The sequence below is a fragment of the Anopheles darlingi genome, chromosome 2 (assembly GCF_943734745.1).
Source record: "Anopheles darlingi chromosome 2, idAnoDarlMG_H_01, whole genome shotgun sequence".
Taxonomy (NCBI): domain Eukaryota; kingdom Metazoa; phylum Arthropoda; class Insecta; order Diptera; family Culicidae; genus Anopheles; species Anopheles darlingi.
Window position 1 is genome coordinate 4930304 of NC_064874.1, and position 24059 is coordinate 4954362.

Consider the following 24059-nt stretch of genomic DNA (forward strand, 5'->3'; position numbering starts at 1 on the left):
GATGGGAAATTTTCGTCAAGGAAATCGAAGGACGAAAATTTGTGCAACCTATTAATAGTAAGTAATCCTTTTCATTTGGTTGGCCATTCAACCATTGCGTTATCGGGTGGAAAACTTGATAACCAATTCAAACTATCTCGTGCTAAACTTGCGAGCACATGACTTCAACGAAAAAGATTTCAAATAACCAGGAGAAGCAATGCCTAAAGCACTCAAAGGCACAACGAAAAGGTAGAGAGCAATAATTTACCTGTTAAAGATGCGGCATCTCACAAAAATATCGGAAAATATCGGAAAAACGGAAAGGTTGGGAGAGCGCTGAAGCTGGCTTCAATTTTTGCTGCATGGGTAGATGTCTTCTTCTTTTCCCGTGGTTTTTGTTTGTCTTCTTCGTTGTTTTGATCGAGGTTGGAAATGCTGTAAAAGTGGGAATTTTTAACTTTTTTAAACAATTCCGTACGCGATTATCACAAACTGCACTCTGATCGTCGGTCTCCCGAGGCATGATTTCACCTGGGTATTGGATACACTTAGCTCCGTCCGCGAAGGCAAAAATTGGTTGTTCAGTGTGTTTAGGGAAAGATCTCTGCGTGTGGGAGATTTGCGATGTGCCTGGTCTAGCAGCCCGCGCGTAAATCCGCTTTGCTTACGCTTTTTTGGTGCCTACTGCCGTTTTGTTACCGAAACCACGCTATCACAGGGACGCGGGAGTAAGCGACGACTGCGTATGCAGGAAGGCGCTTATCGGAGAATCATTTGGGCGGGCATCTCGGTGACCCCGTAGCAACGCGGTTAGCGGTGTTCTTTCCTGTACCAACGCGGAGCTTCGGTAACCTTTGACTACGATGGACAACTGCCACAACTATGCCACAACTTGTAAGTTTATCTGGTAGCACTTTTTAGACATATCTAACCGCGCTCGCTTGGGATTTACAGCAAAAAAGAAACGAATTCCGATCTCCGACGACATACACATCATCATCAAGAAGTTTCGGGACAAGGACAAACATGACGAAAAACCTTGTAAGTTCTATCGAGTCGCATCGAGCGGATGTTTCCGCAACCGACTGTTCTACATCGACTGTTTTTGTCTCTTTTAGCGACATCTGGCGACCATGATTACGACGATGACCATAGTATGGACTCGGAGGAGCTACGACGGGTGCGTCAGCAAGAACCGTCGTCCTCTTCAACACTGCTCGGCGTCACCTCGAACAGCAGCAACAGCAACAGTGCATCAGGCCCAACAGGAAGCAGTGGGACGATGCAGACTGTTGGCATCGGTAACAACACCTCGGTGCAGGTGCAAGTACAACAGCAGCATCAAATCATCTCGATCGGCCAACAAGCCTCGGGACAAATGGCACTCCCACCGAACAGCAGCGTCACAGGATGCAGTAGCAGCACAAACAGCAGTCCAGCCGGCGGCTCCCAGTCGGAAGACATAAAGTTAATTCTGAAAAAGCTGACCAACATCGAAGAGCTGCTGAAGGTGGTGGCTGAGCAAAGCCTAAGCAGACTGACGGCTCTTAAGCAGGAAGGTGCCAATGGCGCTCAGCAGGCGGCAATCGGTGGTCCCAGTGTGACGCAGGCGACCAACATTGAACCGAGCGCAGCTCAGTCACAATCGCAACCACCGCCGCTGGTAGAAATAGAGTCATGCTTCAAGTTCCCCCTTCGTTCGCTGAAGGAGCTGATCGAGCTGAACAAAAGCATCTGCGGAGATGAGACGCTGTACAACAAGCTTTTCGAGCATCTAACCAAAATAAGACTGGACTGTGACCAAAATCTTGTCATGAACGCACTAACCTCGATCGTGAGCGACGAGGTACTGGATTCCGTGACCTGGGACAGCGGCAAGAAATTTAAGCTTTCTTCGGTCGTGCTATTCAGCGATTCGCTGTACGGTGAGCATAGCATAGGGGGACATTTCTGGAAAGACCGACGGTTTTGAGAGTCTTCTCCGAATTAACGCTTCGCATTTCTCCTTCTATTGACAGTCGCTTGGTTTAAGGACAAAATGAAGTACGACGAATATGTGACCGAAATGAAAGATGCCATTGAACGATCGCACAAGCGTCATGCAAAGGTTAAAACGAAAAAAAACCAACAAAATCAGGCGCAAGCAGCACAACAAACGGCACAGCAGATCATTCAACAGCAGACGACCTCGATAATGCACTCGCCGCTCGGTACAAACAACAACGCTGGTCCAATCTGCGCCGACTTTGTTAAGATGGAATCTCTCGACTAATGTGCTGTTGGCATATGTTTCAACCCCGCCGCCCATCTTTGTTAGATACACGTGAGCAGCATCCGCTTCCTTGGACATCATAATTGTTAAGTGCCAACCCTGGGTTTGCGCTGGGTTTCGTTCACGCGGCAAACACAATGTTTTTACTTGTCCGCAATTATTGATAGTTACGATTCTTCTAGTATACGTCTGCACTCTGGCAATTCATTCTCTCTTTTTTTGCTCCAATATTTCATCTTATTGTTCATTTGATTGAAATTAATTACTCATACTTCTTCTTATTCAAAGCTTGCTCGAAAATCGACGAGTGCATGTTAGGAAATCGTCTAGATGGGGCGGATTTTTATTTTTAAACTAAAGCGAGTTAGTATGTAAGTGTTCTGTTTCTCTTTTAATTTTGTGTTAGATGCTCTATGGCGGTGTTTTTCGACAAAATGGAGCTTAACGTATGATAGATTGGGAGGGAAGCAGATTGACAAAATTTTCCTTTGATGTTTTGAAATGTTTTTGTAAGTTAAACAGAAGAGAAAAAAGGCAAGATAGAAAAGAAAATGAAAAGCCATGAGTATGAAACGTGGAGCTGATTTAGCTTCGAAATTTAGTACAGCACAGTGTGATGATGTAAAATGAATGAACTGGAGAAAGAAACCACAATTTAAAGTAAAACGCATCCCTGAATTAACGGCGATCGATCTAGTCATCCGAATGATGATAATAGTAGTGTGGGTCACATCGTAATAATTCTCGTTGGTCTAGTGACCAGTGACAGCAAAGTGTGGAAAACGGAATTTGATATCTCCAGTTGCGATCGAAATTAGTACAATGAAGCTCAGCTTCGATGTGCGATATTGTATACGTCCTGCTTCATTCTTCTCGCGAGTCCTAGATTTTCTTCCCCTGGCAAGTAGTTCACCCTGTACTGGTCTATGTTCGCGGTGGAGCCCCGTTCGGAATCAAGAAGTGCGAATCTTCTACTCTGCATTGATGTTACTGGTAAAAGACACTGCATTGGCCGATAGGATTCCGTATTTATTCCAATAATATACTTTAATGGCTTTTTCACAACTCAATTCTAGGCAGTCAGTACCATCTCTTATGTGTATTTGATTTTTAAACCCTGCCATCCAACAACGAACCGAAGCGAGCGCGAGACGAAACATCGTTACGAAGTGCCTCGATGGAGCAGTTGGCCATACCCACAGATTGCATGGCAATCCTTTGCCCTGGTGGACATGCTCTACATAGTAATACACACAGCAAAGGTAAAAGTGCACATTACATATACAAGTTTGTTTACCACTTTTTACAATAGTTCACAATAGTTCTCAGAGGAAGCTGAACTGCTGCATCTACTGCCCATGGGTCTTACCATGTTTTGCATTGATCTGTGGTACACGGTCACGGTTAGTAAGGGTATTAAAACAATCAACAAAAGCGGGTGGAAAGTGCTCGCATTCGTGTTCAGGATCGCCCAATGGACTTCATTACTCGGAGGCATAACGTGTGCTATCAGCCGTCGTTATGCCGATTGTGAATTTTTGGAGTAAATCTGTTTGAATTTGGTTAAAAATTAGTAACAATAAGTTCGATTAAAGTCACAGACAAAGAGATAGTTTAGAGGGTGCAGATGAACGCTAATCGTTTTCGAAGGGTGCTTACAGGTTATTCGGAGAGCTTGTATGGCCATTTAGAGTTTTCTGTTGTAGCGAAATTGACCCGGCCGTTTCCCGACCGAGCATGGTTTGTTCTGAACGATACTTACGTACCGTTTGCCGCATGGTGATCATATAGTTCAGTAGAGTTTCTGTTTTTCTCTTCACGAAGAGGGCATGCGCAAGAAAAGGAATTTTGCGCAAAGCACGGCCGCTCAAACCTTCTGATACTCGCACGAGTTGCAACAAAAACTCTGCGACCGTGCAAGGACAACGACCTGGCTGAGTTGCCTCAGTGTATGATGGAATTATCTGTCGTTTTGCTGGATCCTCCTCCTCCTCTTCCTCCTGAATAATCTTCACATCGATGAGCTCCTGCAACGCCATTCGATAGATCTCGTAGATGGCGGGTTCCGTCGGGTATCCGATGTACTGGACAAAGTCTGCGCGGTCCAGAAAGGCAGTGTCGATGATGTTCATCATGTTAGATGTGGCCAGCACAAAAGCATTCGGAAAGCGTCGAATGCGATCGAGCTGCGTCAGGACAGCATTCACCACACGTATGCTATCGGTTGGTTCGTTGTCTGAAAGGATAAAACCTGTTGTTAGATCATTTATTCCGGTATACGTGTATGTGCCTGCGACTTACTGGATATTTTACTCCGTTCAAATGCGAGCGACTCGACCTCATCGATCAAAAGGCACACCAACGCATTAGGATCCTGTAGCAGATCGATCACCTGCGAGAATGCTTTCTGTACCAATTTGCCACTTTCTGAGAACCAGCGGGAAAACAAACTGTGGCTGTTGATTTCCAGTAGATGCGCGTGTTTGTACGTTTCGTTCAATCGGATGGCCAGTTTTTGGGCAATCGCTCGGCAAAAACTCGTCTTTCCCGTACCGGGCGGTCCATGGAACAGGGCCATCCGATTGCAAGCAATCAGCTTATTGTTGACGCCTCTACGCGAGAACAGCATCGACGTTTCCGCAAACGAAAGCATGCCCTGCTTGATGTCCTCTTCATAGATAAGGCTTTCCCAGAGCCCGTGCAGTTCCCGCGATGGCAACACCAGATGTTGTGCGATCGCCGTCGTTTGGCCACCGTGTTCGATCGTTTCTTCTTCCGCTTCCCCCTCATGCAGCACATAGAAGTGGAACTGCAGAGCCGATCGTTGCATAAACTTGTCCACATTGGTGCACACCAGCACTTGCTGCACACATTTCACCGGAATATTGATCGCTGTCCCGATTGCGATCTCCTCCTGTTCCACGAGGAATTCGTGAACGTGCGTGAAGACTTCGGCGCGCTGTTGGGTTTTGTTAAATCTGCAATGGCCAACAAACACAATTAAACACTTTATTTACATCCGATCGGCAAGTTCTCTGGATCGTTACCCTCGGCTACAGGCCACCTCGATCAATATTGGCTGGATAGTATCACACATTTCGGGCGGAATTGGTTTTATTTCCCGGCACGACGATTTTTTCTGCACCGACGGTTTTTAATGGCGGTTTTCTTAAATTGTTCAGCAGTTCGGCAACTGTCAAATCCACGTTTGCTGAATGCTGCTGAATCATCTGTTGATTTTGTGTTTTGAAACCGCGGCACGCAAAAAGGTACAAATTAAAACGAAAATGTGTTGTAATAAGTTTATTAAATCCCAGTGTAATCATTAAGGATACTTAGATATTCTACCACGACCACAGCTTAAGCAAAAATCGAAGGACGCGATCTTTTCAGCGAGAAACCCGGTGAATTCTGGAGAGTAACAAAACCGGAAAACACAGATTTGTGAGATTCTTTGATGAAAAATTTTATTCAGTGCAAAAGCACACACAACACAAAATCATCCTCTTACTTTTGTGACTGAGGATATTATAAATACTTGTTAATGAAAATTTTACAGATGAAAGGGTGAGTATTCCTCCTGATGGGTCTGGAATGATTCATCAGAGATGCCGTTTTATCGATAAGGCTTTTTATATAAAGTGATACCGACTCCGTCACATCCCATAAGTGCTGCTACAATACGTGAATTAAATTACATTCTGCAATTAAATCCTTTCAAACCATGTTTCAAACCACAAGTATCAAAACAATAAGAGAAAATGATGTTTTGCCTTATCATATAGCATCTTTGGTTCCACAATTTCTTTGTATCTATGCTAAGGTTGATTACGTAGGCATCGTTGTTTCACGTTCATATCCTATAATTATTAGAAAGCGGACTCTAACCTACGATGTTTCTTTTGGAAACGAAGGAAAATATCTTCGAGTGAGGATTCGTTGATAGAATAGCTGGCAATCTGGTTGCTGCGCTCGTTCTTTAAGGCTTCTGCCTGAGCAAACAGCTCCGATAGTTTAAGCGTTGGATTGACGAGGAACTTTAGCATACCCTGTACAGTAGAAAAAAAGGAAAAAGGTAAATTCTCTGACTCATTACATAAATCATCTTCCCAACTTCGTACCTTATGTTCCTCTTGTAGCGTAGCATTGAAGCGATCCTTGATGAGTGCTATGAGTTGAACACACTCCTCGCGGCTGTTGTCTGCCGCAGCAAAAGTGTCTTGTAGTTTAAAAAGCAAATTGAAACCCTGACCGTGTCGTTGCTTAAGCTGCGGTATGAATCCGATACACCGGAGCCTCCCTCGAACCATGATCGACAATCGATCGCATAACTCCTCACACTCGTCCATGCTGTGTGACGTGAGCAAAACTGTTTGATTATGTCGCTGTATCGTTTTGATGGAGTTCCACAGAAAGTGGCGTGACTTGGGATCGACACCGGTGGTAGGTTCATCCAGCAGTACCACCGAGGGGTTACCGATAAGAGCCAGTATGGTATTGACTTTTCGCTTCGTGCCCCCTGAACATTCGCGCAGTTCATGGTCTGTGTACGCTAGGATGTCTAGTTCCGTCAGCCAGCGACGAATCACTTCCTCACGGTTTGGAATGCTTTTCAGGCGCGCAAAGTAATCGATAACCTGATACACGGTCATGAAATCGAGTAACGCGTCCAGCTGCGGACAGTAGCCATACTTTTCGCGATATGTTTCCTCGTTGTTGAGATCCAGCTTCTTGCCCTGCATATAGATTTCGCCCTGCGAGAGTGGCAAATTTCCGGAAACCATTTGAAACATGGTCGTCTTACCGGCCCCGTTCATGCCAAGCAATCCAAAACACTCTCCCTTTTTCACGGCAAAGCTAATACCGTTCACGGCACCATGCATTCCGTAATTTTTTCTCACATTTTTCACCACCAGCGCATACTGGTCTTCCTTATCGCTGCTACCGTCCTGCACATACAACTGATTCACTGTGTCCGCTTCCTGATCAACATCATCGTAAACCGTCGGTGAGCTGTCGGTTACATCTCTCCCAAGCCCTCCATTACCGGCCTCCATGACTGATGGGCTATCACTACTCACACCTGCTGCAGGCTTGCGGAATGTGATACGTCTTTTGAGCGTACCTATTTTAACAATGTTGTCATTTAATCGTTCACGATTGATCTTGTTTTCTACGATCACATCCAACACGATTGCCAGTACGATTGCAACAATCGGACTGACAATGTAAAATGCGATCGGATAAATAGCTTCTTTGTGGTTCTGCTCATCGGTTCGTTTGTTGGATACGCTTTCATAGGCGGTTAATTTTTGATTCTCGTATATAACCCGCATCGAGTGTTTCAATCCAAATTCTGGCACCACATGCAGAGCATAGATCGGAATGTTGTTTTGCTTTATATTGTCGTAGCCATCGGATAGTAGAAACACTCCGCCAACTGCGACACGAGGAAGGATAGGGATGTAGTCATGTGTGAATGGGAATAGTACCGTGGAAACCACACTGCGAACTTACCGGCTATGATCATTAAGTAGCTCATGACAGTCATGGCGGTGTTTGCACTCTCGACGGTCTGGCTCACGATGTATACAACCACTAGGGCGAACAGACCATACAGTAGAAGCACCGAAAAGATGAGCCGATAGGACTCAGCCGAAAACACACGCTCCTTATCCAGTAGAACAGCTAGAATCACTACCATCAGACACACTACGATGTGCAGCGTGAAGTCAAACGCTAACGTGGCGATCCAGTAATGCCGTTTGATGTTTTGCAATTGCCGGAATCCGCTCAATCGCTCCAGCAGTGGAACTTGCAGGAATTGCAACATATAAAACATGAAGGCTGCAACAAGGTTCAAATCTAGATTAGTATTCAGTGCCTCGGCTCATCGTGCATCTTTATCCTCCTACCGATCGATATGAATTCCGTGAAGAAGAGGGGCGTTCGAAGATCGATCAACTGTTTGCGTGTAGCCGGGATGTTCTGTACTTCGACTGAAGCATCAGCCAGTCCATAGTAGTACCGCAGAAGCAACGAAGTCGCAAGCGATTGCGCGATGCCCGAGCTGTGCACAAGATTATTGTTGTGCAGCACCGTTATATCCGTGGTATCCGTAAGATTAAACTCGATACCAACCACCACGCGGTCACGGTACGCTGTATAATCCCGATCGCTTTCCTCTCGAAGCCGCTCGATTAGTGAAACGTTCTCCAAAACGATTAGCTCGATTCCGCCGGCTAGCATTCCGTTCACATTCGATTCAATTACATCCTTGTTCAGCTGTGATTGCTGGTTTGCTGCTATCTCATTTCCAGCTCCCCGGTTAATGACAATGAATCCAAGCGCATTTTGTATTGGTCCTGCGTGTAAATCAACCGCAGGAAGTGTGCTTGCAGTATCTTCATTGGCTGAACCGAGCGCAAAACAACAGAACGTTACAATCAACGGTAATGCTATGAGACAACCGTAAACATGCACATTGCGCTTTATGTGAATCAATTTCTTCACCCAAATCGCAAGGAAGCAGTCCCAAAACACGTTCCATCTAATAGTCATTTCGCTTCGCTTGCTTGTGCTATTCGCCATCGGATCGGCATTGTTGGAGCTATGCGTGCTGCCGGAAGCATCGCCATCGACATAATCAAAACTTTCCGGGTGATGTTGAAATGCCTTATTTTGATTGCTCGAACTGAAAGGAAAGCGAAGAAAAGTCAATATACAAACAGGACTCCCTCACAATTAGGACATACTTCAAGAAAACCTCCTCCAAGGTGGCATTATTAATACTGATCGCTTCAATGCCTAATCGTTCCTTTTGCAATTCCAGCTCCTGCAGCAAATCGGCATACTTATCGATGGCCCCGTACGGCAGGGTTACGGCACAGACTTGCTGTACCGCACTGCGCTCGATTGCATCCGGGACGTATTGTCGTATCAATGCGAGCGTTGCTTGCCAATCCAGACCGGTAGCGCGCTTCAAAAGCTTCAATGTGTAACCCTTACCGTACTGCTGTTTGAGAAACATTGGTGAACCGAACGCCACCAGCTCACCGTACTCCATGATTGCAATCCAATCGCCCAGCATGTCAGCCTCCTCCATGAAGTGTGTCGTAAGCAGAATGGTGTGGTCCTGTCGTAACCGTAGCAACACATCCCAGATGTCGCGCCTTGACTCCGGATCTAACCCGGAGGTTGGCTCATCCAGTATGAGTAGCTTAGTTCGGCCAATGATGGCATTAGCCAGATTGAGGCGACGTTTCATGCCACCAGAAAGGGCAGGTACCTTGCAATCTGCTTTTTCTAGCAAATTAACCTTTTCCAGTATGCGTTCCGCTTCCTGTCGAGCCTCGGTCACTTCCATTCCTCGCAAACGACCGAAGAATTCTAAATGCTCACGACAGTTCAGATACGGAAAGGACACGTTGTGCTGCGGGCAGAATCCTATCTGCTGCCGGTAGCGATCGGAATCATATTCACCGTCCACGATAATCGTGCCTGACGTTCGGGCCACCATACCGGTGATGATGTTCATGGCCGTCGTTTTGCCCGCTCCGTTGTGTCCCAACAGTACCGTTATGCTGTGGCCATAAATAGACAACGAAAAATCTTTCACCGCCACCTTAGCGCCCGCACCGGATGAACGACTTTTGTAGACTTTGTTGAGGTTTGATATGCTGACCAGCTTTTCCAGGTGTGCACCAGCTCGCTCCTCCGTCGGACCCAGACCCGTAGCAGTAGGTGCACCCGCTTGCTGACGCAAGCTTATCTCTTCCAATGCACCCTCTCCCGTTCTTGCGTCCGTCGGGTTTTGCCAGCTAGTAATGCTGACCCTGTTGGAATTCGCACCACAAACCGTAGCCCGTAATCGGCTCCAGTACTTTCGGGAAAGGAAAAAAGATTTCGATTTTGGTGTACCGTAACGACCGGGGAAGACGTTCGTTACGTAGAACCACAAAAAACACCACAGAATGCAACCTATTATCATGCAGTTCAGCAGATTGAAGAAACTGAGTACCTCCATGCCCGGGTAACCACTTGTGAACAGGTCACCAGCCTCAAACCTGTGGCCGGATGATTTAAAGTTGTGAAAAATGGAGGCCCCGTACAGCAGTCCGTTTACGGGAAAGATAACGAAAAATGGTGCCAGCTCGGCACGAATTAAGCTGAGCAGAACGGGGGCAAAGTAGCAGACTGGCGATATTGCGGATGCGATAGTGGCCGATTCTAGAGTGGCGCTCATCAGGAAGGTAAACGTTATGAGATTAATCAGAAACACGATCGTCAAGATAATCAAGTAGATTATCTGAGCCGGATTGGTATCCCAGATGCCACCGAAAGCGCCTATCGCAATGCATATGGCCATGATGGCAAAAAAGTGTAGGAAATTCACTAAAAAGATGGCCAGCTCATTCCAATAGCTCTCCAGGCATGCCAGCTTCAGATGCTCGTTCATTCCACATGCCCGCTCTTCAACAAGCGGTAGCAAGAGAAGATAGGTGCTGCAAACAGTGAAGCACACCGACAGCAATCCAAGTCCTACTGTTACCCGTGACGCTTCCTGTGGCCCCTGGCCCGTCAGCAGAGGAACGTGACCGTACTGTAACGATACCTTGTCACGTTCAGCATTTCCGGTTAACGTGACGCGTGCTATGAATGCACGATCGATTGCATTTTGAAGCGCCAGAAAGCCGCTTTCGATGTATTCGTTGTCTCGCTTCGAGTAACTACCGAAAACATCCCGCGAATAGATGACATCAGTGCGAAAATTGTTATTTTTCGTACGAATCGTGTACCGCAAGCGACCTTCCAGGGACGCATTGTGAAAGCTGATACCGAAGCAGAGGTTCTCATTGTTCAGTAGGGCGCGTTCTAGATCGCTATCGCTGCTGAATGATTCAACTCCTGGAGAAAGAAAGGAACGTAGAACGTTACGATTAGAATGCCGATAATGACTACGATGGCACTTTGAGACGCTTACGTTCGTCGATAACAGACAGCGTGCGACGCACTTCTTCGATGAGTTCCTCGATTAATGTTGTGTTTGGTGTGTAGTAAATTTTATTTAAAGGTTCTCCTGGAAAATAGTCCACCAGTTCGCCCTGTATGAATAGAAAAGAAAGGACACTTTTGAAAAAGGTAACAAGCATCCGGCTATGGTTGTAGGTATCATGCTTCTTATCGGATGATAAGCGCATCACTAATCTCTTTAACATTGATTAAGAATTCCTGCTGTCTTTTGTTATAGTGTTCATATTAATCGAATGATTCATCTGTCGTTATGCTAAGGTACGAAAAAAAAATAACGGAGCATTGGGAACGGGGGTTGGTAATCGATTTGGCCTCAGTAAATATTAATTTAACATATGCCGGCCGCAGGTCACATGAATGACAAGCCGCGTAACGGACGAAAGAGGAGAAACACCGCGTTAATGAGGAAACGTCTGCATATTACCTGATTTAGATTGATTTCCCTGCTTTCGTCCACTGAGGTCAACCGCTTTCCTAGTAGGACCACGGCCAGGAGGAACGCTACCGGAAAGAGCGTGTTCACTAGGTTGCGCACGGAATGACGAAGTTTTTGTTTCAACGTTTTACCCACAAACAAGTACAGAAATCGAGCCATTTTCTTTAGGGATCACAGAAGTTTCAATAGTTTACGCCCTCATAGTTTCCTAGTGATGATAAACAGCACGCTGACGAGGCTTTCTCCTTTATTACCCACAGAACCAATTTCTCGGTCTTGTTTTTCGTTTGTTCTGTAAAACGCAAGAAAATTTCGGCAAGCAATAGAAAAACAAGCACGTGTTTGTTTACGATTCGGTTGTCAGAATTTGAAATTTCTGCTGAATTGCTGAACATTCTGCTGAATTGCAAGGATTGGTTGAACTCCAGTAAACAAGTTTCTCCAGGATTAAATGGACGAAGGAAGTGGATTGGTGCTTTGTTCAGGCACGGTTTTCCAACGCGAAAATTTGCTATGGCGGTAGTAACTGTGGACGGAGCCGAACTACATCCGGCTATGTGTCGATTGTGTCTGCAGTCCGGTCCCGAAACATCGACCGTGTCGATTTTTAGCGTTGCAAATGGGTTTGTCGTGGCACAGATGGCACAGGATTGTTTGGGAATCGAGATCGTAAAGGATGGATCGGCTTACGAGAACGTCTGCTCACCCTGCATCGTATCGTTGGTCTCGATGTACGAACTGTACCTGAAGTATCATGAGTGCAACCGTGTGTTTCTGCAACTGCTCCAGGCGTCGCTAGAACATGCGGTGTGTAGTCCAGTAGATTTGCAGTTGGAGGATCTCATCGAGGAAGACTACAGTATTGATGAAGAGAGTGTCGAGATTGTTAGCGTAGATGAACCAGATGCAGATAGCAATGCTAGCGTGGGCCAAGTATTTGAGGATTCCGTTTACTACATGCAAGATTTCGGAGTGTACGTACGCTCTGCGGGTGAGATCGATGGATTACCGAATGGTCCGTCCGTAGAGGAAACGGAGTGGGCTGCTCCCGTGCAGCAGGTCACAGGAACACTGATGGATGAGCTGAATGCACAAGTTGCTCGATTGGACGGTCAGGAAATGGCAAACACAAGTCCGACACAGGAGATCATCTCATCTCATCCGGCTTTGAATGATAAACCGGTGGTAACCGTAGTAACGGCAGAAACGTTTTGTGGATTGCAACCGCAGCCTCCAAGAGTGCACCAAGATCAGGAAAGGGATCAAACATTTCAGGAACCGAAGCATCACTGTTTCATTTGCGAAACGAGCTTCCAGAACGACATTGAACTCGTCAATCACTTTCCAGCACATTTTTTAGACGTCCCACAAGATTGCAACCTTTGTGGAACTCACTATCGCACCGTCATGAATCTCAATCGTCATCTTGCCTATCATCAACCGGGACGTCCATACAAATGTAATCTCTGCGAGCGGCGGTTCTCCGATAGTCAGGCATTCGAGCGACATACGGCAGAGTTCCATTACGCCCAACAGCGTCATGCCGTTGCGGTTGCCGATGATGCCGAGCAGCATTTGCTGGTGTGCGACATTTGTGGAAAGATGTATGTCCTTGCGGAACCGTATGAGCAGCACGTTCGACTGCATGAACATGGCCAGCAACAGCATCAGTGTAAGCTTTGCGAGCGATCCTTTCCCCGGAACATCTATCTGCTATTTCACCTGGAAACACATGCCAGAATACGACCGCATCGTTGCCGCTATTGCTCGATCCCATTCGCATCACTCTATTTGAAGAATTTCCACGAGAAACGGCATCCACCAGAAGGTTCCGACGTACCGGGGCTGATGAATGGGGAACGAGAAGCACGCGTACAGGCAGTAGTATCTCGACGTTGTCCACTTTGCTTAACGACGTGTCGGACGAAACAGCGCCTTCTTGCGCACATCGAAACCTTCCACCCTGCCGACACGCGTATCCAACTGCTCCAGTGTTCGTTTCGCGATTGCCGGCTAAGGTTTCTAGATCTGGGCGAGTTTCAAAGTCACATTACCGATCATCACGTTGACGATCGCTTCCCCTGTACGCACTGTGCTCGTGTTTTCAAAAGGCAACGGCTTCTCACAACTCATCTCACTACGGCGCACGGTATAGAAGGGCTCGACGCAACCGTAGCATCACGGCCACGATGCAGCTTCCGATGTGTTAGCTGCGCCAAAACTTTCCGAACCGATCGAACGTACCAATTGCATCTAGTAACAGTGCATTCCCAGAACGAACCTGGCATGAACGATAGTTAGGTTTGTGGAGAAACCATAAGTATAAGACTGACCGTAGATGGATTTTTTTCTTGGTTGTTTTTTTTTCTTTTTTGCAGTAAACTGCTAGAGGGGTGTAAAAAGATGATTAAAGATAACTGTGACTGTTAGATTGATTACCTATGACAATGGTAAAATTATATGTGTATTAATGGGATCTGATAGCATATTATTTATTCGTGGATTTAGACTAGAGGCCTTTATAGGAAAGGAAAACTAGGAAAAATATTTCTATAAAAAGGAGAATAAAATAATGAAGATGAATTTAACTGTCTTTAGACGTTTTCGATAATTCATATATTCATACAAATAGGTACACAGAAGGTTTAGACTACATTATGCCTTAAAAATCCCATCCTCGGTACTCTTTAACCACGGCATTATTATCTTTGCGCATTCGGCGGACTGCGCTGGCCTCACCTTTCGGTACGCACCGCTTCTTCAGGTCGCGCTTTTGACGCTCCTGTAAATCACCCTTTATACGACCGGTAACAAGCGATGGAGCGATGGTGCTGGCCGTGGTGGAGTACGAGCGAACGCTACGCGCATCATCCAGCATCTTTCGAACCATCATCATACGATACTGCCGCGAATTGCGATCTACCGTCGCATCCTCTGGATCGCTTTCAGGATCATCCGATTCAATATCGCGAACGGAATCACGTTTTCCATCCTCTTCCACCGTAGGTTCTACATACAATTCTGTGTTTGCACCATCTTCCGGCACGTTATTAGTGGCATTTGCGGTCGTTTCTTCATCTTCGATCGGTTCCGGTTTTTCCATTTCATCCTGTACTGACATGGACTGCAGGTAGCTCATAATGGCCGAGTTTGCGTCCTCTTTCTTGGTGACCTTTTGTGTTGGCTTTTCTTCGGAGAATTTTATTTCTGCTTCCAGCTTCTTACGACATTCCTCCAGTTCCTTATCGTCTAGGTCATCGACCATGCGATCGTCATGAGGCTTCTCTTCGTCCGAATCAGCTAGTGTCTCCTCGTCGTCTTCATCGGAGCCTTCTTCGTTCTTATTACCACCCTCATGGTACTCATTCAGCAGATCGTCTTCCATTTCTTGCGTAAATCCATACCCTGAGCAGAGCACTTCACGATCCAGTTCGTCATCTCGTTCGAGATCATCGAACCGTGGGTAATCCTCACTTTCGTAGCCAAACTTCTTTCGGAAGAGATCACGCACACCCTGCACATCGCGATCGAAGTACATTTGCGCGTTCGGGTGCGATGTCGAAATCATCTGCGGAAAATCGATCAATATCGGTAGCTGTTCTTGGGTGATCATGATGTTGAATTCATTGAAATCTCCATGAATCACGCCACAGTTGCCCAGCCGTACGATCAGGTTCATCAGATCATCGTACAGCGCCTCGACGTTACCGACCTCGCACACATTCGTCATGGGGTAGCCATCGACCAGCTCCATGATCACACAGTGCCGGTTGAAATCGATCGGCTTTGGTACGGGGAAACCCCGATCGTACAGCGCTTTCATGTACGCAAACTCACGTGTAGCTGAAATGCGCGACAGGTACAGCCAGCTCATGCGGTGCCGCTTCCCGTGGTAATCACGCTTCTCTCTTACATTCCGGAAACAAACGCGACCCAGCCGATGCAGTTTAAGACAGAGCGGAGTCTCATCGTCGCCAACCACCGTGTAGATGTTGGATTCCTTGCCGACGCCGATTTGATTTCCGAAACCACAGATGGACCCGCGTAGGGTAAGTGACTTCAATGCGAGGTAATCATAGCCCATATTCGTCAAGCGGTAACCATCAACTGTGAGGAGGAAAGAGGAGAGCGATTAACTTGAGGCTGAGCTACAACCGCTGGTTCGACCATACATCGTTTTCCTCGCTCGTATGTCAGCAGCTTATGCTTGCAAAGCTCGCGCAGCAATTTATGCACTCCGCCAGCCTTAAGACTAGCGATTGCGGCCACCAGTGCACCGGGAACCAGCTCATGATTCTTCATTCCCATTTCGATCTGGAAGAGGAAATCGGTGAGGTTGAGAGGAAGACACCCAAGGGCCCCACTTCTTACCGCCGTAAGTATCCGAAAATCCTCTTTCGTGAGGTAACGGAGCACCGTTACATCCAGTTTTCCCATGGTTATTGAGTTAGTTTGGGAATTTGTTGAATATTTCACAAAATTCACGAACCCTCCTCGTGTTTCACGATTTTCTGTTTACGCCACAACTGTCAAACTACGGCCCAAGATTACTACAGAACTCGGAGCAGGAATTTGCAAAAATAAAAAATAAAAATTATGTAAATTCTCCAAATCAAGGAATTATAGAAAGAACACTACATACTCTCCTCTCTCTTTGAGATTTACATACATTTTAAGATAATGAATAATATCGGAATCACCCTTTGAGCCAACGTCAGGGACAGGGAACGAGGGGGTGGAAAAAATAGTAAACGTCACGATTGTGAGTTGGAAGTAATGTTTGGTGAAAAAAGTGGTTCTCCGTCGCTTGTTGGTAATTTTTCGTGCGTAGAGTGAGCTGTTTCCGGTCGTCCCGGGCTCTGCTGGCAAAATGTCTCCGCCCGGGAATGGAATCTTTGTCGTACGGGGTGAAATGTCCACCCTGACGACGGCGATGCGCCGTGGATCGCGCTGGAGCTTCAACACGTATCAGGTGAGAGTAGTGGCTAGATCGGGTACAGTTACCATCTGGAACGGAACTGCACCTCAAGCGAACCATAAATTTCGTGCCGGAATGTGATTTAATGCGAGTGCCTGTCTTCCCGTACAGGACGACGATAAGGATGTGCTGTTGAAGAGTTTCCAGGAGCTGAAGGAGGTACTGCTGCAGGTGGAGGATCTAAGATTGGTGGAACCGAGCGTCTTTCTGTCCCCGTTTCTCGATGTCATACGCTCGGAGGAAACGACGGGACCCGTTACCAGCCTGGCCCTGTCCGCCGTTAACAAGTTCCTCTCGTACGGCTTGATCGATCCGACTCATTCAACGCTCGCGGCAACGGTGGAAAACATTGCCGATGCCGTAACGCACGCAAGGTTCGTCGGAACCGACCAAACCTCGGACGGTGTGGTGCTAATGAAGATCATCCAGGTACTGCGAACCCTGGTACTGAGTCCCGAGGGTAGTGCCCTCTCGGACGAGAGTATGTGCGATATCATTTTGAGCTGCTTCCGGTTGTGCTTCGAACCACGGTTGAACGAACTCGTGCGTCGAACGGCGGAGAACTCCTTGAAGGACATTGTGCTTTTGCTGTTCATGCGCTTACCACAGTTCGTCGAGGGTGACACTTACAACACATTGAAAACGCTCAAAATGCGCTCGAGCTCGATGGATCAGTCGGGAAAGCGGCGAAAGTACAGCAAAACGAATGTGAAGGAAGAACCGAAAGCAGCTCCCACCGTTCCAGCACCACCCCCATCGGTGCCAAAGATTGTAACTGGTCCGGTTCCGGAGGATGCTGCCGGTTCCGGGGAAGAGCCAGTCACTCCCGTCATGCTTACTGCACCGAATCGTCTGAAGGCACCCGTCCTCTCGACAACACCGGCCACACCGGCCGGTGTTATTGTTGACATGCAAGGAACCATTTCGCAGACACCTAAAGCGAATCCTGATCGTGCGGAGCCAAACAGCACCACCAGCATGGAAGCACAATCGTCTGGTGAGGCATCAGCCCCGGAAACGGAATCAGAGCCGGTCGCTGAAGATGCGGCTTCGAGTGATTCGACGTCGTTTGTTAATTCCGTTGGCGTTCGCTTCACACCTCAGCAGCCGGACGAGGAGCTAGCATCAGGAATCGGGGCCAACGTAACCTACGCCCATCTCCCCTATGGGCTACCTTGCATCCGGGAACTGTTTCGCTTTCTGATTTCTCTCTGCAATCCACTGGACAAGCAGAACACGGACGTGATGATCCACATGGGACTGACGCTGCTGACGGTTACGTTCGAGGTCGGTGCGGACAGCATTGGACGGTATGAGTCGCTGCTTGCCATCGTGAAGGACGATCTGTGTCGCAATCTGTTCGCTTTGCTCGCCACCGAGCGAATCTCGATATTTGCGGCTGATCTGCAGCTCTGTTTCCTGCTGTTTGAGTCACTTCGTGCGCAACTGAAGTTCCAGCTCGAACACTACCTCACGCGCGTTGCGGATATGATTATGAACGACAGTCCGCGCATTCTATATGAAGCACGTGAGCTGGCAATGGACAACTTGCTCCAGCTGTGGCGTATTCCGGGCTTTGCGGCCGAGCTGTACATCAACTACGATTGCGATCTGTACTGTACGAATTTGTTCGAGGATCTGACGAAACTGTTGTCGAAAAATACGCTATCGGCAACGCAAGCGATCTACAGCATCCACACACTGTCGATGGACGCGCTGCTGACAATCGTCGAATCGATCGAACGAAACTGTGTACAGGCGAAGAGTGGCCAAAAGCTGATCTATATGCGTCATTCGCGCAATAATTCCTATGCCACTGACAAGATTGTGCTGGATCATTCGTTGGCTGCGATGACAGAAGGAGCTAGGGCCAGCGTTGCCGAAGCTAACGAAGAGGACACCGGCGAACCGGTGGTAGTAGTGGAGAGTATTAGCAAATTCCTTCACTCTAGTCAAGTGGATCGGCTGCATACGGTATCGAAACGATCGACGCTCGTCGGCGATGCCGGAGCGACTGAGCTTGATCGCACTATCAGCGAAACGATTACACCATCGCATGAAGAACTGGCGGCTATTAAGCGCAAGAAGCGTCTGCTTACGCAGGGCACCGATCTCTTCAATCAGCGTCCGGAAAAGGGTATACAGTTTTTGCAGGAAAATGGGCTCCTCAGTGCGGTCCTCGATCCACAGGAGGTTGCTCAGTTCTTGCGTGAAAACTCCGGGCTCGATAAGAAGATGATCGGTGAGTACATCAGCAAGAAGAAAAATGTGGAAAGTCGCATACTGGAAGTGTTTGTCAAGTCGTTCGACTTCACCGGGTTGATGATCGATCAGGCACTTCGATTGTATCTAGAAACGTTCCGGTTACCGGGTGAGGCACCACTGATTTCCCTTGTTATGGAACACTTTGCGGATCATTGGCATGTAAGTGTAACGGCTGTAAGCAAAAAAAAACATGAGAAACAAAATTTTTCATTTCAAGAATATTTTCTCTTCCCGTAGGAATGCAATAACGAACCATTTGCAAACACGGATGCCGCCTTTCGGTTAGCATACGCAGTGATCATGCTGAATATGGATCAGCACAATCATAACGCGAAGCGACTCAACGTACCGATGACGGTAGAGGACTTTCAGCGCAATCTACGTGGTTTAAACGGCAACTCGGACTTTGATCAGGAGATGCTAACCAAAATATATCATTCCATACGGTACGTAAAGACTTTTCGAGTCCCCTTTCCGGTTTGCCAATGTCATTCCTCACCGTTCCACCGTCATTCTTCTATTGGCCAACAGAAACGAAGAAATTATAATGCCTGCCGAACAGACGGGGTTGGTGCGCGAAAATTACCTCTGGAAAGTGCTGCTGCGACGCGGTACAACGAAGGATGGCGTTTTCCGGCACGTATTTGGTCCGCAGCACGATCGCGAACTGTATCGCGTCATCCAAGGTTCGACGTTGGCCGCACTTAGCTTCGTGTTCGACAAGTCGCTTGACAATGCCCTACTCTACCAAAAGGCTATCGGTGGATTCATCAAGTCGGCAGCAATTGCCTCCCATTTCCAGCTCCACGGTGACTTGGATGCGCTCGTGCTAACGCTCTGTAAGTTCAGTACGTTGCTGACACCGCCACCGAACGATGCAAACGAAATCACGAGCTGCGTGCTGTTCGGTCAGAACGTGAAGGCACAGTTGGCCATGCGCACCGTGTTCGCGTTGATACACGAGCATGGTGACTGCATGCGCGAGGGCTGGCGCCACACGATGGATGTGCTGTTGCAGCTGTTCCGGCTGAAGCTACTGCCGAAGGCGTTGATGGAGGCCGAAGATTTTTGTGAACCGAATGGCAAGGTGGCGCTGCTGCGAGAGCAAAATCCACTACCGAAGACGGAAGCGGGCTTGTTCAGTTCGCTCTACTCGTACCTGGCTAACGATGGCCAGCGGCAACCGACATACGAGGAGCAGGAAGTGATCAAGGTGTCGCGCAAGTGTATCCGGGACTGTCAGATCGAACAGATCGTCAACGAGTCCAAGTTTTTGCAGTTTGAATCGTTGGAAGAACTAGTCAGTTGCCTGCTGGCGATGATCGTTCCACCGGAGGTACATAAAAGTGCCGCAACAAGTACCTCGCTTGCTGGTGGTGCTAGTGGCAACCAGCAACAGGTGGCGTATGGTGAGTGTACGGTAGTATTTTTAATGGAACTCCTCGTGAAGGTTTTGATACAGAACCGTGATCGCTTACTGCCACTGTGGCCAAAGGTGCAGGAGAAACTGTACGCTCTGCTCGTTGGTGGATCGAGTTTCGATTACACTTATCTCTTGCAACGCACGACGGTTGCGCTACTAAAGCTGGCCATCTATCTGATGCGTAATGAGGAGCTCTGTTCGACCATTCTGCAAGGCCTAAGAATGCTGTTAGCCCTACCACCGGCCGTTATACTGGCCATCTCGAAACCGATCTCGATCGGTATGTATGAACTTTTGAAAACGAGTGCCCAAAACATTCACTCCGAGGCAGATTGGGTGATTGTGTTCACGATTTTGGAGTGTGTGGGAGCGGGTGCAGTACCACCGGAGTATGTAGATCCGGCACAATCGGCGGCCTCGCAGCAAACTGTCACTGGCGCTAAATCAGATGGAACACTAAGCAGTGAGGAAGATTCCGGGCTACCCGATCGGGGCTACATCTCGGATTCGGAAGTCAGCTCAATGACAACCACAATCACCTCCACCACCACCAATACGATACCATTGAAGGGAACATCGAATACGGCTACCCCACCACCAATGCCAAGCCCAACGGCTGGTGATGCTTGGATTCTGGTTAACAAGGACACCATCGATTTGGTTTCCGGAGCAACGACAGGAACCAATGGTGTAAATGATGGTAGATCATCCTCACCATGCCAATCGATTCAGTATCGCTGCAAGTTGCTGGAGCATTCAGCATTTGCACTGGTCAAATGCTGGGAGAGTCTAGCGTTCATCGTGCGCAATGTGGCGCACATTACACCGTACAACTTCGAGAGTTGTGTCCGCTGCATTCGAACGTTCGTCGAAGCATCGATGGGTTCATCCCATCCCCAACAGCCGCAGCACCATGCGGACGCTCGCGGTGCCGGTAAAGGTAGACGTAAGATCGCAGGAGGAGCAGAGCGAAAAGAGAGTCGTCGAAAGAATGGGTCAGCACAGCAGTCGAGCAGTGGAGCTTCGTCGACGTCCTCCTTGGGCGCTGGGGAGAGCAGCGATAGCGAATCGGACGAGCTTCCGGAGCGTTACCAATCCATCTCGATCCAGCTGCTCGATCTAATGCACACGCTGCATACAAGAACGGCGCAGATATTCCGCTGGTGGGCCGAAGAAGGTGGTGCGGTACCGCAGTGTGCCTCACTCTGGTCACAAGGCTGGTGTCCTTTGTTGCAAGGCATCGCACGACTGGCTACCGATCATCGACGACAGGTGCGCACTAGCGCCATAACATGCCTCCAGCGTGCCCTTCTTGTGCAAGATCTGCAAACGCTTACCGGGCTTGAATGGGCGGGATGTTTCAAACAGGTACAGTGGTGCCATGCGACTATCGATATAGTGCATCATATTTAAAGGAAACACTTTCCACAATCTCCTCTTCGTTAGGTTCTGTTTCCATTGTTACAAGAGTTGCTACAAGAGAAGGCCAATGGTCCGCAAGAGATCGGTTTGCTAGAAGAATCGCGCATACGCACGGCTACCATCATGTCCAAGGTGTTCCTGCATCATCTCACACCGTTGATCGCGTTACCGAACTTCCAGGAGCTGTGGTTAGAAATCCTGGACTACTTCGAACGGTTCATGACGGCCGGCTCTGATATGCTGTACGAAGCTGTACTGGAAAGTCTCAAGAATATGCTGTTGGTGATGCATTCCGTAAGTTAGTTACGAATGTGACTGTATTGTAATTCCCACTAATGTCCCCCGTGTTGATGGTTTGTAGGTTTGCGTGTTCCATAACAGTGACGGTGTAACGCATTCGCAGTTGTGGGACGTTACGTGGCAGCGGATATCGGGCTTTTTGCCCAATCTAAAGGATGAACTGTTCAAACAAGAAGGTAAGACCCTAGTGCCAGTTGGGCAGCCCTAGTGTTGAAGAGCAGAACCATTGCTGGCCGCGAAACGAATGAGCCGCGAGTATTGTTGTAAGATTTGTAACATCCTTCTTTATCCAATTTGTCCTCCAACTCTATTCGTGCTTTCCACAAACATGCAAACATACGAATAATGGAAATTATTTCAAGGATAGCGACATATTTGTAAGTTGAGCGATACCGTCGAAGATACTGCTCGATCACATAACACTAGGGTTACAAGGGCACAGAATAATCGATAGAAAAACGATGGAATGTTATTTTTTCTGTTTAATCGTTTCAGCCGTCCGGTCGACCGTTAGTATTAACAGTGGAACTGAGGAGGTCAGTGCCGTACCAACCGCAACGGCACTTCCGCCAACATTGGCTGGCGAACAGCAGCACATCCTGGCAGGGGGCAATGTGAACAGTAGTTCCGCTGTCCAGACCGAACAGAGCACTCGTATAATGCTACATCCTGCACCGTTGCAAATGCCGGCACCGCAACTTCCAATACCTCTACCGACCTACCCAGCTGTTGCTGCTGCTATCAATCCAATTGCTCCAGCCATTGAAGTGCATCGTACGCCCGTAAGATCGCCTCCAAACAATCTGCTCATGAGCTCGGCTACGGCAACGGCTGATTTCGCTGGACTGCCGATGATGATGTTACCTCAGGTTACTACACTCCCACCATCGGCACCACCACAGGTGATACTGGGATCCGCTACACCGAGAACAACGTTTACTGCTGGACCATCGACGGCACCGGTTGTTTCAAATATTATAGAATTACCTGCTCTGGCACAGAACAGCGTAACGGCGCATACTAACACAGCACCACAATCCGGAACCACTGATAGCGGGGATTCGAACACAGTACCCAACGTTCCGTTGAGCCATCTGCTGGCAGGTTCACAGTATCCTTCACTGCAGCACGTTCCTATCGGTATCGCGCAGAGTTTCGCTCCGATGTTTGTACAACCGAACCCTCCGGTTTCGGCTGGTGCCTGTGCGGATATTTACTCGGACTACATCAATGATCCTTACAATCTGACACTCCAAATCGACAACGGTGGCGCTAGCAGCGGGGTAGCAACGACAACCAATTCATCAATCGTCGCCTCTACGATGACCAGCGTAACAAGAGGTGAAAATGAGGATGAAGGGAAATCGGTGACCACGGCAATGGAATCAATGGCACTAACGACCAGCGTGAGTGATGTAACCGGGGCGACCGGTACCTCCAGAGGTGGACAATCGACCGAGCTACACAACGTATTTCAATCGGCTCAATACTTCAGCTTTCCAGCCAGCGGCGGACGTATCCCGCCCGGTTCAGAAATGCTGTTCGGAGAGCCGTAAACTCTAAACCTCTGGAAACTATTCAAAGGACATTCCTTGGCCGCCGGAGAATAACCTTTTTAGGAGTTTGTATGCTGTAGCGATGGGAATGGATTTGACTTGTTGGGTCAAATTCTTTAGAGAATATGTTTTTACTATTTTAATCAAAGCAGTCTTTATCCTCTTTCACTCTCTCACTCTCGCTCAGTTGTTATGGTTTGGAGGGCGCTTGCTACGTTGCGAGACTTCTTTCTTGTGGTTAGCACACAACATGGGGGTGGTCTATTATGGACGGGCGAGATAGCTGGTGAACGTGAAATAGAAATGTATTTATTGTTAGTGAAACACGATGCGACGGATTCCACGGCTTACGGGCCTAAACCTTACCCACAGGATAGGCAACAGTTCACATT

The 24059-nt window shown here is 47.9% G+C and overlaps 6 protein-coding genes across 7 annotated transcripts; 3 read left to right on the forward strand and 3 right to left on the reverse strand.

Moving 5' to 3' along the window:
• Positions 1 to 409: 409 nt before the first annotated feature.
• On the forward strand, positions 410 to 3929 carry LOC125952158 (uncharacterized). 2 transcript variants are annotated; one of them, XR_007468807.1, is made up of 5 exons: positions 410 to 876; positions 937 to 1023; positions 1101 to 1907; positions 2001 to 3247; positions 3331 to 3929. XR_007468807.1 is itself a non-coding variant. In XM_049681463.1 (4 exons), the coding sequence occupies exons 1-4, from the start codon at positions 846 to 848 to the stop codon at positions 2252 to 2254; spliced, it is 1179 nt and encodes a 392-aa protein (XP_049537420.1). In that variant the 5' UTR covers positions 410 to 845; the 3' UTR covers positions 2255 to 3929. The 2 variants fall into 2 exon arrangements, 1 of the variants encoding a protein (XP_049537420.1); XM_049681463.1 differs by having other exon boundaries at positions 2001 to 3929.
• On the reverse strand, positions 3803 to 5455 carry LOC125952155 (pachytene checkpoint protein 2 homolog). The gene is made up of 3 exons (XM_049681459.1): positions 5302 to 5455; positions 4556 to 5232; positions 3803 to 4490 (listed from the first exon to the last, which is right to left on the reverse strand). Exons 1-3 carry the CDS (start codon positions 5349 to 5351, stop codon positions 3910 to 3912), a joined length of 1308 nt encoding a protein of 435 aa, XP_049537416.1. The 5' UTR covers positions 5352 to 5455; the 3' UTR covers positions 3803 to 3909.
• A 250-nt stretch (positions 5456 to 5705) lies between these two features.
• Positions 5706 to 11977, reverse strand: LOC125952127 (phospholipid-transporting ATPase ABCA1). Its single transcript, XM_049681414.1, has 7 exons — positions 11712 to 11977; positions 11238 to 11358; positions 9010 to 11161; positions 8170 to 8948; positions 7772 to 8101; positions 6376 to 7694; positions 5706 to 6303 (listed from the first exon to the last, which is right to left on the reverse strand). Exons 1-7 carry the CDS (start codon positions 11880 to 11882, stop codon positions 6124 to 6126), a joined length of 5052 nt encoding a protein of 1683 aa, XP_049537371.1. The 5' UTR covers positions 11883 to 11977; the 3' UTR covers positions 5706 to 6123.
• A 79-nt stretch (positions 11978 to 12056) lies between these two features.
• Positions 12057 to 14248, forward strand: LOC125952142 (zinc finger protein 778-like). The gene is made up of 2 exons (XM_049681443.1): positions 12057 to 14024; positions 14102 to 14248. The coding sequence occupies exon 1, from the start codon at positions 12237 to 12239 to the stop codon at positions 14022 to 14024; it is 1788 nt and encodes a 595-aa protein (XP_049537400.1). The 5' UTR covers positions 12057 to 12236; the 3' UTR covers positions 14102 to 14248.
• A 48-nt stretch (positions 14249 to 14296) lies between these two features.
• Positions 14297 to 16239, reverse strand: LOC125952145 (uncharacterized). The gene is made up of 3 exons (XM_049681446.1): positions 16095 to 16239; positions 15896 to 16037; positions 14297 to 15830 (listed from the first exon to the last, which is right to left on the reverse strand). The coding sequence occupies exons 1-3, from the start codon at positions 16158 to 16160 to the stop codon at positions 14386 to 14388; spliced, it is 1653 nt and encodes a 550-aa protein (XP_049537403.1). The 5' UTR covers positions 16161 to 16239; the 3' UTR covers positions 14297 to 14385.
• A 173-nt stretch (positions 16240 to 16412) lies between these two features.
• LOC125952125 (Golgi-specific brefeldin A-resistance guanine nucleotide exchange factor 1) lies at positions 16413 to 23971 on the forward strand. Its single transcript, XM_049681409.1, has 7 exons — positions 16413 to 16695; positions 16813 to 19125; positions 19204 to 19412; positions 19498 to 21757; positions 21836 to 22105; positions 22173 to 22287; positions 22607 to 23971. Exons 1-7 carry the CDS (start codon positions 16594 to 16596, stop codon positions 23665 to 23667), a joined length of 6330 nt encoding a protein of 2109 aa, XP_049537366.1. The 5' UTR covers positions 16413 to 16593; the 3' UTR covers positions 23668 to 23971.
• The last annotated feature ends 88 nt before the right edge of the window (positions 23972 to 24059 follow it).